We start from the raw sequence: 13,386 nt of genomic DNA, 5'->3' as shown, positions 1-13,386 counted from the left end.
TTCAAATTAGACTCGGATGTCAAATCCATGAGAACATAATGACGTCTAGCTTTCGCACAATCAAAACAGTCTCGCAATGTTATCTCATCCACTCCACATCCATACTTTGTCTTTGCACGGTCAACTAAATCTTTAAAACTTGGATGAACATCGAACAATTCCACTACCTCATTCATATTCTCAAACTCCCCATTCTCTTTCACAATCCCACCATGAAATATATGAACTAAATGATCCATCTACAAAATACAAAGACTATGGCATACCAAATATAGCTCATTTACTATGAACAACAACAACAAACTACATTAATTCGACATATTAGACAAATAAACCTACACATGCCATTTACACTATACAAAGACATCAACAACTATAAAAATTGATGCATGCAACTACTTCTACACGTTATAATCGCGGGCAGAGAGTTGACTGCGTATGAACTAAGCATTCATTACTACATAACAAACTTGTAAATCATGAAAACTTCAAAACAAAATCCTAAACCTAGTTCACCTAGACACTCTTCGGTCTACTAAATGGAATGGTAAACGAAGGAAAAAAGTGGAGGATACTTTCCCAACGACGCGGGGATCAATTCCTCCCACTTTTCCTAACCCCAAATCACTGGATGGGGGGGGGGTGGCCGGCGGCGAGCAAAGGAGGGCGGCTTGGGTCGGATTAGAGGAGGAGGAAGAGAGGAGGAAGGCCCAGCACACCTGTCAAGACTTGAAGCTTATCGCGCCAGCGCATGTGGCGCGGCAGTGGCTCACCCAATCAGCGACGCGCTGGCGTGGCAGCGTTGTTGTGCACTGCATGTGGCGCGGCAGCAGCTAACTGCAGCGCCACTGCCAAAGGGTCAGGCCGTGCAGATAAAGTTGGGGAGGGATTATTTTTAAAAATACCTTAAAAAGGTTTAAAAAAATCCAGTCACGCCGGCCCCATACTTCAAGTTGCACCCTCACCGTCAACTCCACTAGATCCATGGAGGAGAAATGGCATGGCATGGATTCAGGATTTTGAGGGAGGGGAGCGAGATCGATTCGTGAGAATTTTCGCAAGGGCGCTGATGTTGACAGGAAGGGAGAGGGAGTACGTGCACGATTATTTCTCACGTGAAAAAGGATAGTGAAGGAAGTTGTTCTGACGAGTTAATCCACATGCACTTGGGTATCCATGCTGAATGCTGTGTGCGATAAAGTGTTCTGAACCTTGGCTTGAGGTGGAGAAGACATAATTTTTCAACATCAACTATAATGTGGGTAGTCTTAGTAAGTTAGCATGGTATTTTGAAGGTTTATAACAGAGATATGAATTCTTTTTTTCCTGTGGGCGAACCGGGAAATAGGTCTTGAATCTCATCACTATCCAAATGGTTAATAAACAGAAGAAACCATGTTTAATACTATATATACTTCGTGCTACATATAACCACCTAGTTAAGTCTATCTGTCTCCTAAATGCTTCAGATATTCAAATAAAATTAGCAGCTGGCAAAAAAGTTATGCATAATACTCCCTTCATTCCAAATTATAATTAGTTTTGACTTTTTAACATTCATACGTAGATACATATATATTATTTCTATATGCATAGTAAAAGGTATGAAATAAAAAATTTAAAATGACATATAATTTGGAACAGAGGGAGCATATTATTTCTACCAACAGAAAGGTCTCCTAAGCAATTTGCCTCTCAACTAAACAGATAGGCGAGTAGGGACACAATACAACCAATGCCGAAACAGGAGGCACAACAACATCAGGGCAAAGAGAATAAACATTATGGATTATACACACAGGATGAATTAACATACAACTCTTCATCATTGAAATGAAAAGGCTCAGCAATACACAGTTGCTCACTACTTCCCACTACATATTCTATGTCTGTTATGAGTTCAAAGATTTCCATAGAAAAGGGTAAATTTCCGTTCAAGAAAAAAAAAGGGGGCTTATTTCAGATTGCAGCAAACCAAACTTCTGACACATCCAACATCTACCTATCATTGTTACTTTACTAGAAATGCTACGGAGCTGTCAGTTCACTTTCCTAAGTTCATTATACGGAAGGGGAACTCCCAAATATAGGAAAACAGTTGATCTTACACCCTTGAGATTCAAATATTGGCCTCATATGATCAAGAACAATGCTAATACATTGTTTGAAAAAAGAACAATGATAATAGGAACGAAATCACACACATATGAAGTAATCATCAACAAAGTAAACTGCTCAAATCAAAGATCAACCACTCACATCAACAACACAGTATCTAGTCACAATATCTAGTAAGAAAAGTGCATCATCAGCAAAATGCATTTTTTTCCTCGTAACACCAGCACAATGCAGATTCAACCCCAGAGGACAAACAAATACATATAGAAACCCATCAGGTACCCTTTCGCGTTACAAATGCAAGCAACTTGTGAAACTAAGAAAAAAGTAACACATCAACTGGAAAGAACCAAACATTGACCTGGAACGCAACTAATTTCAATAGCATGCAAAGAAAAGTTTCATCTTCAAAGGGGATTATAAATTTTACATTGTTCAGTTCAACTGATGTTTCAATTGAATAGCAACAATAAGAAAGGAGGTAGACATAAAGCATAGCAATATTCCATAACCAAACGACCATGTAAGATGAGAAAGAAGTTATGAACCGGTGGGGAAGAACCAAGTTAGATACTGCTGTTTGCACCGCAACTCAGTCATCACAGCCTCTGGAAGCAATGGAGTGATATTACCATCTCTCATGTTGCACACACCTGAATCACCAAGAGGGTTCACACATGGACCAAAATACTGCATAGATGGATTGTCGAAAACCCTATGCATAAAATAGATGCAATCCTCTTGAACTCCGCCTGCACACTTGCTAGCAAGGACTGACTTTGAGCATTCTGAATTAAGGAAGATTGCCAGCCCATCCAAGCTATCGACATTGATCCATTGGCCAGGGACGGTGGCGAGGTCTGTCTCAAAGACCTCAAACCAGGAAGTTCTGTCATGGTCTCCAACCCGAGCTTCATGTGGAAAGCTCATCCACCGCCTTATCATCAACAGCTTACCACTGCATTCTACTAAGTATCGTAGGACCAAGTAATCAATATCATCCGTGGCTCTGTATATTCGCTGCTGCTTGGGGTCCTCAGCAATGCACTTATGAAACCTCGATGACGAATTTGGCTCGTGAAGTCGTCCAACATCAAGCTCCAAGGCTTGAAGCCCATCATACTCGGTGATGGCGTAGAGCTTCCCATTAAAGAAGGCGATGTCATAGATTCTTCGAGTGCTACGAGTCCTCTGTGGGTCTGGTATCATTGCGCTGATGGCATCCAGTTGCTTGCAAGCAGAGACAGCAATGCCGTATCCTTCCATGATTATGATGGCAATGAAGGGATCTGGTGTTGAATCGAGCGGCGAGGACAGGATCCCTTGCCGTGCGTCTTTAGGATGTTAGATTGCTTGTAGCATTGAGACTCCGAGCGCCCTGCGCAAGGCGGGGAGCAGCTGCGGGAGAGGGAGCGTGAAACCAGAGAGAGGGTTCGTCAGGGAGCAGGCGCCGTCGTCGTGCACGAGGAAGGCCAGGTCATCGACGGCGAGGTAGCGGAAGACGCGCTCGCGGAGGATGGGCGCGCAGCGGACCGGAGCGCCTTGGAGGTCGACGAGGGTCCCGTCGCGGAGCGCAAGACACGGGAGCGGCGGGGGCAGCCGCGGCTTCCGCTGGGCGGCGGCGCGCCAGGGACGGCAGACGGCGCGGAGGCGAACACGGTCGGCGAGGGACGGCAGGAGATGGAGCACGAGGTCCAGAAGGTCCGGCGGCAGATTCTCCCACGACGACGGTAGCGCCACCATCGCCACCTGCTGTTCCTCGTACCAACAACGAATTCGTCAATCCAAATCCAATTCGATCGTGAGGTTTGAGACGGATCGAGGAGCACTCGCCGTACCTGGAGCCTGAACCGCTGAAGCTCGCACCGCGCGCCGCTGGCGAAGGAGGCCTGGAGCTGGGGCGACGCCGCGGCGTCTGGCGGCCGGCTGAGGAGGAGGTGCGGCTGAACTGAGGACGAATTGCTGGTGGTGACCTGTGAAGCTCGTGGGGGCTGTGGCTGTCGTGAGAACGATTTCCTTCTCTTAATAGGCCTAGGGCCCAAACGGAATACATTCATCGGCCCATGAAGAAAATACACACGACTATTCAGCCCAGTGACCTAAAAGGAAACTTTCAGCATGAGTCGCATCTCCCTTGCATCCTCCAATCAGCAGCGAGATAGTAGTTGTTTGGTTTTGGTAGAGCTGTAAGACATTGTCCATGAATCCATGATATCCGAGTACTATCCTTATCAAAATAGGGCATGTTGTGATTTGTATTCGCTATAAATCGTTTGACACCTAGGAGATCAACTTGATGTCGATGCCATTTTATACTTCGTAGTTCGTCCTATTGGTGTATATGAAATTGTAACAAGTCCCTCTCTTGTTGGAATGAACATCAATCTAATGATCTAGTTTCCTAGATTATTATTACCATAGGATGATAGGAGTAATTTATGTTTCCTCCGTACCATTGTAAAATCTTATGAATTCACACTCACATTATGCTCATCATATCGCCATTAGCACCTCAGGAAAACTAGGCCAACATATCTCTTGAGATTGACAAATTTTGCCACGGGACGAAAGGCAAACAATTTCCCTTGGCTTGCAAATAAAGAGTTTATGCATCAAATTGATTGAAAATCTTGCATAGTTGATAGTTTGATTCTATTGATCGTTTCGGTTGAGTGGCAGAGAAAGACCAAGTCAGTGACAGGAGTTTGCTCAAAAAAACCAACACTGGTAACTTTTTTGCTAAAATTTTCTTAGGTTGAGAAGACTATAATTCTTAGAATTTTGCTGAACTTTCGAACCTTTTCCGTTAGTGCCAGATCATTCTACAGTTCACTTCAAGACAACTGGGACGCACACAGGAATCTTAAAGTTCTAATCCATGGCACCCATGCGGCCATGCCGTGAACATTGATCCCTTGATCATACTCTTAATACAAGCACTATTTCTATGCTACACGGACATTTTTCGTGTGGCAAAATCCACAACTACCCATGCCTTGATGCCTAGAGTATCAACGCGCCGCGGCGGTGGCGGCGTGGTCGGAGGTCCAGCCATCGGCCATCTCGAAGCCGTTGCGGCGGTGGCGGAAGTCCTCCCGCGCCTGCTCCACCTCCTCCCTGGTGTTCATGACGAAGGGCCCGTCCCGCACCACCGCCTCGCCGTGCGGCCGCGCCGCCACCAGCATGACCCTCGCTCCGGCGCCCGCCGCCTCGGCCCGCACGTCGACGCCGTCGCCGTCACCGCCGAACACGACGAGCGTGCGCGCCCCAGCGGAGGCGCCTTCGTCGCCGGGGAAGACGGCCTCGCCGCCGATGACGTAGGCGCACGCGTTCCAGCTGCGCGGGACGGGCTGGCGCAGGCGCGCGCCGGGGCGCAGGGCGACGTCGAGGCACAGCGCCGGGGTGCGGGGCCGCAGCGGGGAGCGCGCGCCCAGGCACTCGCCCGCGATGACCTTGACGGAGACGCCGCCGTCGTTCTCGGCTGCGGCGGTGGGGATGGCGTGGCTCGCCAGGTCCTGGTACATCGGCTCCACCCTGCACGTACGCCAGCAGCTCAGCTGATTAATTAGCAACTCCCCCAAACAGAACGAGATGAATTCGCAGTGAGAGCATGGCGACATGGACACGTACATCTTGTCCTCGGCGGCGAGGTTGATCCAGATGTTGATGCCCCGCTGCACGCCCTCGCCGCCGGGCACCTCCGCGTGCACGACGCCGCGCCCTGCCGTCAGCCACTGCACGATCGAACACACGCCGGGTCAGTTGACGATTACATGTCAACTCTCTCTCTCTCTCGCTGACCAATTCTTCCATGCGCGCTACCTTTACATGAGTGGACTCTGACTGCGGCTCAATGCTCATGGTGATCGGTGCTCTAGTGCTACTACGCCTACTTTTAATGCTCCATGTTGTGTCAAAGGAGCCGGAGATGCAGCATCCGGTTTCATGGACTGGGGCACCTGTCCCTTTCACAAGCAAAGCATATGGATGTGCTTCTTTAATTTTATAGGGTATCTGGTAAACATTTAGCTGCGTTGCATTTTCTACAGAATCATGCAATTCACACTAAGCTATTATGGACGGACAAGCAATTTACATTCACTTCTCCAATTTAAGTAGTATATGAGCAGAGAGTTTGGTTTGCACAATATAACCCTTGACCTTAAAGTGGAGGTGTTAATTCTACATGTCAACTCTCTCACCATGCATTATATTAGCGCGCACGTACTGTCTGACCAGTTCTATGCGGCGCTAGCTTCTCATGAGTCATGACTGGGCTCTGACTGCATCTGTGTCACGTGCTACGGTGCTAGTGCTACTAGGCCTACCTTTGAACGCTGGATTTTTGACAGGAGCCGGAGATGCAGCATGTCCGCTTTGCATGCACTGGGGCACCTGTCCCTTTCACAAAGCAAGCATATGCATGTGCTTCTTTTATAGGGTATCTGGTAAACATTTAGCTGCGCTGCTTTTCCACGTAATCATGCAATTCACACTTTTATTGACGGCAATTTACATTCCCTTTTTCAACTTAGGGGGTGTTTGGATACGAGGTACTTAGGAGTGTCACGTCTGATGTTCGGATGCTAATTAAGAGGACTAAACATGAGCTAATTCTAAAACTAACTGCAGAACCCCTATACTAATTCGCGAGACGAATCTATTAAGCCTAATTAATTCATCATTAGCAACTAGTTACTGTAGCACCACATTATCAAATCATGAACTAATTAGACTTAATAGATTCGTCTCGCGAATTAGACTCCATCTGTGCAATTAGTTTTGTAATTAGACTATATTTAATACTTCTAATTAGTATCAAACATCCGATGTGACATGTCCTAAAACACCCCTTAATACTTCCCCATTTTAAATTATAAGTTATTTTAATTTTATTAAATTTATAAACTTTGTTATACACTTAGGTCCAACTCCAACATACCTTTACTTGAAGCCTCTACTTTTTCTGAATATGGGTTATCCTAACGTTCTGGAGCTCTGAATTTAACATGCAACTCCGGTAATAGCCCTACTTTGAGAGTTACATGTGGGTCCTGCTCTTCTCTCCTCCCATCCCCGTTCGCCCTCTATTTCTCCCGAGCACAAGAGGGCGGCGGCGCTGCTCCGTCGCCCGGTCCCTGTTCCTGGAGCTCCCCGCCGCTGCCCGTCAACCCCCTCGCGTGCCAAGCCCAGCAGCTCACCGCCGTGGAGGAGCTCGGCCACGGCAAGGACGGTGAGTGCTCCGGCGGAGGAGCCCAAGGTCCCCGGCGCCGTCCCCACCTTTCTCTCCTCGCCCACATCTTCTTCTCTCGCTCCTGCCCTGCCGCCAGCGAATTTGGCCGTGAGCTCGAGGTGCTGGCGGGGGGATTTTCCCTGCTCTGCCCTCTTTCCCCTCCGCCTCCTCCCACGGCAGCTGGCAGGAAGGGCCGCTATCGTCGTCTGGCAGGCGAGGAAGGGGCGTCCTGGCCGGATCTGGCCCTTGCGGCTTCCAGCTTCTCCTCCGACTCCCATGCGCATGGCGCACGTGGAGTACAAGCGGCCGGCGGATTCGGCACGGCTGCGCGGGGTCAGGCGGCGGAGGGGTCGTGAAAGCTGCTTGCGGATGGTGGGGAAGGAGGCGACGATGCTGGATGTGGCCAGACGCGGGCGTATTTGACCGTCCATGGATGGATTCGACGGGAAGACGGTGGCGCCTGGGCGGGAGACGAGAGGACCGCGGCGCAGATGGATTCGTCGAGATGGTGCAGGGATGAGGCGGCGACGCATGGAGAGGTCGTAACGGGGATGGGAAGCACGGGATCCGGCCGGTGGTGCGAAGCGGCGGCGGCGTTTGCGCCCTGTGCGCGGAGGCGGCAGTCCGAGCCGGCGCGCGAGCGGGAGGGGAGGGGAAACCGAAGGAACAGAAAAGAAGAAAAGAAGGGGCCTCTCTAGCCATCCGGGAGAAGGGGTCGGAGCAGGGATTTGGAAGCCTCCCGGCTCGAGCAGGCCTTGCTGCCTTGCTAGAGTGTTTTTTTTTCTCGGTCCCCTACTTAAGAGATCGAAGAAAAGATCTGGTTGGAGTTGCTTTTAAATACACCCTATATTTAGATGTATAATATAAGAAAATTAAAATGATCTATAATTTAAAATGGAGGGAGTATGAGCATAGAGTTTGGTTTGCACAATATAACCCTTAACCTTAAAGTGGAGGTAGTGGAGGTGAGGGTCGTTAATTCCTAGCTGTTTTTAAGACAACTCTCTATTATGTTTTTGTCCACTTTCCCTTGTAATTAATCTGTGTTTTATCTGACTGCGTAGTCACAAGAAACCATGAGCTAATAGGCTAGTGAAATTTAGAAAATTGTGTTTACCACCTCCTAGTGAGCTCTTCTGTTCGTTAGGACTGAACAGGGACCGTCCAAGGAGCACTACTATAGAAGAACAAATATATTTATGTCTGACAGCTCATTCTACAAGGATATTTTAGAAAATTCTCTTAATATAATCTGTGTGTGTTGCATGCTGCTGTGATGGGAGACCTAACCTGAACATCTCCTGTGTTGATGGTGCCCTTGTGTCCTGAAAAGTCATGGTAACTGACACCTCCCTGAAAGCAACAGGTGTGGGAAAACATTTTGTCAGTGCAATTTACAAATTAAATCAACCTCACAACATCATAAGTACGGTTCGTAAGGATCATAAGAAAATTGTATGAACTCGTACCTCGAGCATATAGGTGACGTTCTCAAATCCTGAGATAAAGCAAGAAACAATAAAGGAAAAAAAAACAAAAACTCAGATTAGAAATGATTATTTTGGTACATTATAAAATGATTATTGATTGTATTATTTGCAAAAAAAAAAGTATTGATGAAGTCGAAGGAATATATTAACCTCTGTGGGGATGATCAGTAAAGCCAGCTGGCGCAGAAACTGAAAAAACAAAGGAAGGGAAAAAAAGAAAGGTGTGAATGAATTTCGTATCAACTATATATAATTCATATTTAAGTTTATCCATGACAGAAACCAAGACTTTTATGTGTTTCCCTTCAAGTTCAAGGGGGGCGTTTTTCAATTCCTCAAAAAATGGCCAGCTAGACTTTTGATAGAGTAGAGTAAGTTTGGTATTCCCTCCGTTCTAAATTGCAGGGTATTTTAGCTTTTTTTAGTCCATAGATATAGTGTATGTCTAGGTATATAATAATATCTATGAACCTAGAAAAATCAAAATGACATACAATTTGGATCGGAGGGAGTAAATATCAACGTTAAATTAAAAGCCACTTTATCAGTTGCCATTTTTGCTTTGTATACAAGAACAGAGATGGCCGGTACACGTCAATATCGTCTTGATGTATAAACAGATGGAAAAAAAACATGATCTTGACTGCATAAGCATAATTGTGATGTTAATTGACGTACACTCGAACTCGTCGAAGGACAGGATAGGATCCAACTCCGGCAGCTCAGGCCTGCAGCAAGGAACAGTTAGCGCGGTTAATGATCTAATTATTCAGCTCCTAAAGGAAGTTTCTGACTATAACATCAGGATTATCGCAAACGAGCTCCAGGAACACTCAAGAATATATTGTGACCTGCCGATGCTCCGCCAGAGCGCAAAGCCCTCCACGTAGGGCTTTCGCTCGCACGTCAGTGTCCGGACCACCGCCCGCGGTTCGTTCATCACGTCGCCGTCGTCGTCGTCCTCGGGACGACGCAGCTCCTCGGTGCCATGGCTGATCGGACATGTATATATGGTCCCATCAGCTCAGGTATAGAAAACACACACATGGTGATAATTCACTGTCTATATGTATACGCAAAAGAAAGATGATTTGCAAAAGGGAGATGACATTTCAAAGAAGAGGCACAGGAGGAGCTGGCCGGCGGCAAGCCGAACATGTGTACGCCGGCTGCAGCGAGGAGCCGATCGATCGAGAAAGAGAGTTGGTTAATCATCAAGCAAAGGTATCCGTGCACGTGCGCTTACCTCTCAATCTTGACAGCCTCCGCGGGACCGGGATGCCGCCTCTCGACGACGACCGCGGCGGCCGCCATTGCCGGCCCGGCCGATCCATGGACAGGAGGGACAAGGGGCATGCAAGCTGTAGCGGCAGACATGGCGGCGGAGGATACGGGTGTGTGTACGGACGAAACAATTGTTGCGCCGGCCGCCACGTGGAGCAAATTCAATGAGCAATGGAGGCACGGCGGTGGTGGCTGTGGCGCTGGTCGTCGCCCCGGCCGGCGTTTAAATACCCGCGGCGCGAGAGCAGGCGGAGGGGATCGCGTCAACCGGAAGCTGAGGGGGGCGTGAAGACAAGAGGTGTGAACGCCCCGCCGCGGGTGGGGCCCGGGCGGCCCATGCCCGGTGGTTGCGTACTCCCTCTGCTGCGCTGCATGTGTGGTGTGGGCGCGTCTTGTACGCGATGCGGGGTGGGCCCCGCCGCCGCCGAGAGAGCTCCCGTGCACTCTGTCCTGCATGTGTGAAGTGTGAACGCGGGGTTTGTCGCGGCAGCAGCATCGCCTCTCGTGATTAGGCCGTGCGAACGTGCGTGCGAGTGCGACTCCACCAGACTTGGGTATGTTCGCGGGCAGCGGACCCACCGTGCAGTGGCGGTGAGAGATGTCGTCGGCGAGTGGGATCACGTGTACGGGGTCGAGAAAAAGCTATTTCTCCTCCCGAGTTTTGCAGATGTCCACTGTAACTTGTTGTAAGACCTTTTCTTCAAGGGAAAGTCATTTTTTTCCCAACTAATTAGAGGATGGGCTGGACAGTATGCAGTAGCTCTCTTGCTTTTTCCTTCTTCCATCTTTTTTGTTCTCTTTAGTTATGTTCCATGTGTAAACTCTTTTTTTTTAAAATGATATATTAATAGGTACGAGAAACTCAGCTCCTCCTAATTCATAAAAATAAGGAATCCTTATTTTTATGAAATGTATTTTTGCTTGGGATGCATAAAGTATATATGTGCATGCATAAAAAGCAAGAGAATAGAATGGTGGAAGAAGTAAACATATCGCACATAACCTCATTGTCTTTGGAATATGGAAGCAATCTCAAAATTGTTTTAGTCACTGGATGGACTAAAAAAGTTCGTTAAAATGAACTAATGACATTCCATGTTATTATTAGAGTGATAAACTAAAATGGTATGTCATGTAATTAATTAGCTGACAAAAAAAGTCATTGTATACCCACTTGCTTCCCTACTTGGGAACGCGAGAGAGTGGTTGTGTGGAACTTCATGCATTTTGGAGGGAAATGAACGGTTTTAAACCCCCCATGCATGTCCCCTTCCATGCTTCATAAGTAGTTTGAAAGCAAGGTGCCAAAAGATGTGGGCAGTATGTTGAAAGTCACCTTGCTGTCGCTGGTGTTGTAGTATGAACGGACTTATTTTGTTTGTCTCCGTTGGTTGTTTGCAAGTTAGGTTGGAGCCAAACCAGATCGGTCCAACTGAGTTATACTCGCTCCGTTCCAAATTGTAGATTGTTTTAACTAAAAAAACTAAAATGATCAACAATTTGGAACGGAGGGACTACGTGCCAAATCTTTTATGGGTAGGTACTACTTTATCCGGTACAGCTTAGTGCTGCTCTTCTTTTATTCCTTTTTCTTTAATCCTTCAATAACTGTTCATACATATACTATTACTAGGAGCAGGACCTAAGAAACCACTTTGGCGGGCCTCGCTATCAACTCTGGTGAACACCGTCGATGCCGAGGATGAGTATGGATAGATTGGTCCCAACTCTCCAAGTCGTGGTGAGAGGAATCGTGGATGGTCGTCACAAGGTAAGATAGGAGTATAGTGTAGTGAACGCCATTCTCATGAAGGCAAACAACGGCAGATCGGGCGCCTATAGCTGACATCTGTGATGTTTGTGTAAATTATTAGGGGCACGAGAAACTGTTCTATTCTTTGCATCGATTTCTCTCACCTGCCGGTGGATGTAAGAAAATGGAGCATTTGTGAAAATAGAGGGAGAGTGTCTAGTGATAAAGCAACGTCCAATTCGTGGACTACTAGTTTCTATAGTGTGAACAGGCCTGTGTTTGTTGGTTAGTTGTCGCTCGTTAGTCCAGCTGAGCTTGCCAGCAACCCGCCAACCGGTTACGGCTAGTACGACTGCTACTCTTCCTCCTTCCTGTAGAAACTGTTCATACCAAGAACACCACTTCTATTCTTCTTTCCAAGAACCTTCAAGTTCGTGCATTTGAATAAAGAGCAACACCGATTTATTGCCTATACTTTTTATGCAAAATTGAATCGATCCTTTTAGTTGTGTTTATCCTTGATAGTTTAAAGCTTATTACTGTGACTAGATGTTTTGTTTTGTTGGCAGGGGTGGGCTAGCTCTTTGGATAGAATTATGTTTTTGCTATTTTTTATCAGACTAGCTGTGCTGGCTTTTAATACAATGCCTGCTAAAAAATTAGCAAGGTTTGTTGAACTATAAGTGTATTGTCCATATTTTCCTATCGGCTTAAAATTTTAGGTGGAATTAGTTGTTACATGCAACTTGATATGGTATCAGCGGACAAAGGTCTCGAGTTTGAATTCTATTTCTGGTTGGTGCATGCAACTTAATAGGGCTAAAAGAATTGTACTTTGGCAAGTTAGATAATATAATTTTAAGGATACATGCTACCAATCTCTCTAAACTTCAACTTGGTTCAGATAAGTATAAAAAGGAGAGGCCAGCTGAGCAACGCCAACCTGAATATGTAAACCTGCTTCGGTGTGAACACACTGATATCCAAATCAATAATGTGCATAGGAGTTCCAAATCACAACTAGGACAACCAAGAATGTGTTCTTCCAATATACAAATAATTGATGTGCGCATACCTGTCCTCTACCATCTAATTAAATCCTCACAAAGGAGGATCACATGTACAAACAAAACTGCCGTATCCAAGTTCTCCTAGTGTGAAACGAACTTATGTCATCGCAAAGATTTTCTTAGCACTGGCTGAAAAGAAATCAAGATTTGTTGGTACGTTTTCTTTCAAGCATTCATTAAGCATGCAAGGTCGCATGGACACTTGATAACAGGCGAAGAACAATCGAAGAACCTGCTTATTACTACTTCACTTTCTTGTGATGGCAGCTATTTTCTTGCGATGGAATCAAGGGTACCATATAATAAGCTCTAGGTCATTAGAGCTGGGCTGTCCGTAGCTTTCACTGTGTGAACAACCGGTGCAAGGTTTTCAGCGCTGCGCTAAGTTACGTCCAGAAGCAGTCATAGTAAATGACAGACTGATACATCAGAACTAGA

General features: G+C 46.7%; 1 protein-coding gene and 1 pseudogene across 1 annotated transcript; both read right to left on the bottom strand.

The window, feature by feature from the left end:
* Positions 1 to 2,500: 2,500 nt before the first annotated feature.
* Positions 2,501 to 4,094, bottom strand: LOC101774643 (annotated as a pseudogene).
* Positions 4,095 to 4,878: 784 nt separating this feature from the next.
* On the bottom strand, positions 4,879 to 10,337 carry LOC101774233 (pirin-like protein). Its single transcript, XM_004973233.3, has 8 exons — positions 10,088 to 10,337; positions 9,693 to 9,833; positions 9,520 to 9,569; positions 8,992 to 9,030; positions 8,821 to 8,849; positions 8,642 to 8,704; positions 5,749 to 5,852; positions 4,879 to 5,652 (listed from the first exon to the last, which is right to left on the bottom strand). Exons 1-8 carry the CDS (start codon positions 10,216 to 10,218, stop codon positions 5,130 to 5,132), a joined length of 1,080 nt encoding a protein of 359 aa, XP_004973290.1. The 5' UTR covers positions 10,219 to 10,337; the 3' UTR covers positions 4,879 to 5,129.
* Positions 10,338 to 13,386: the final 3,049 nt, after the last annotated feature.

Source organism: Setaria italica, chromosome VI (genome assembly GCF_000263155.2).
Source record: "Setaria italica strain Yugu1 chromosome VI, Setaria_italica_v2.0, whole genome shotgun sequence".
Classification (NCBI taxonomy): Eukaryota; Viridiplantae; Streptophyta; class Magnoliopsida; order Poales; family Poaceae; genus Setaria; species Setaria italica.
Note: the sequence above shows the minus strand (reverse complement) of the source record. Positions and strands in the feature narration are given on the sequence as shown.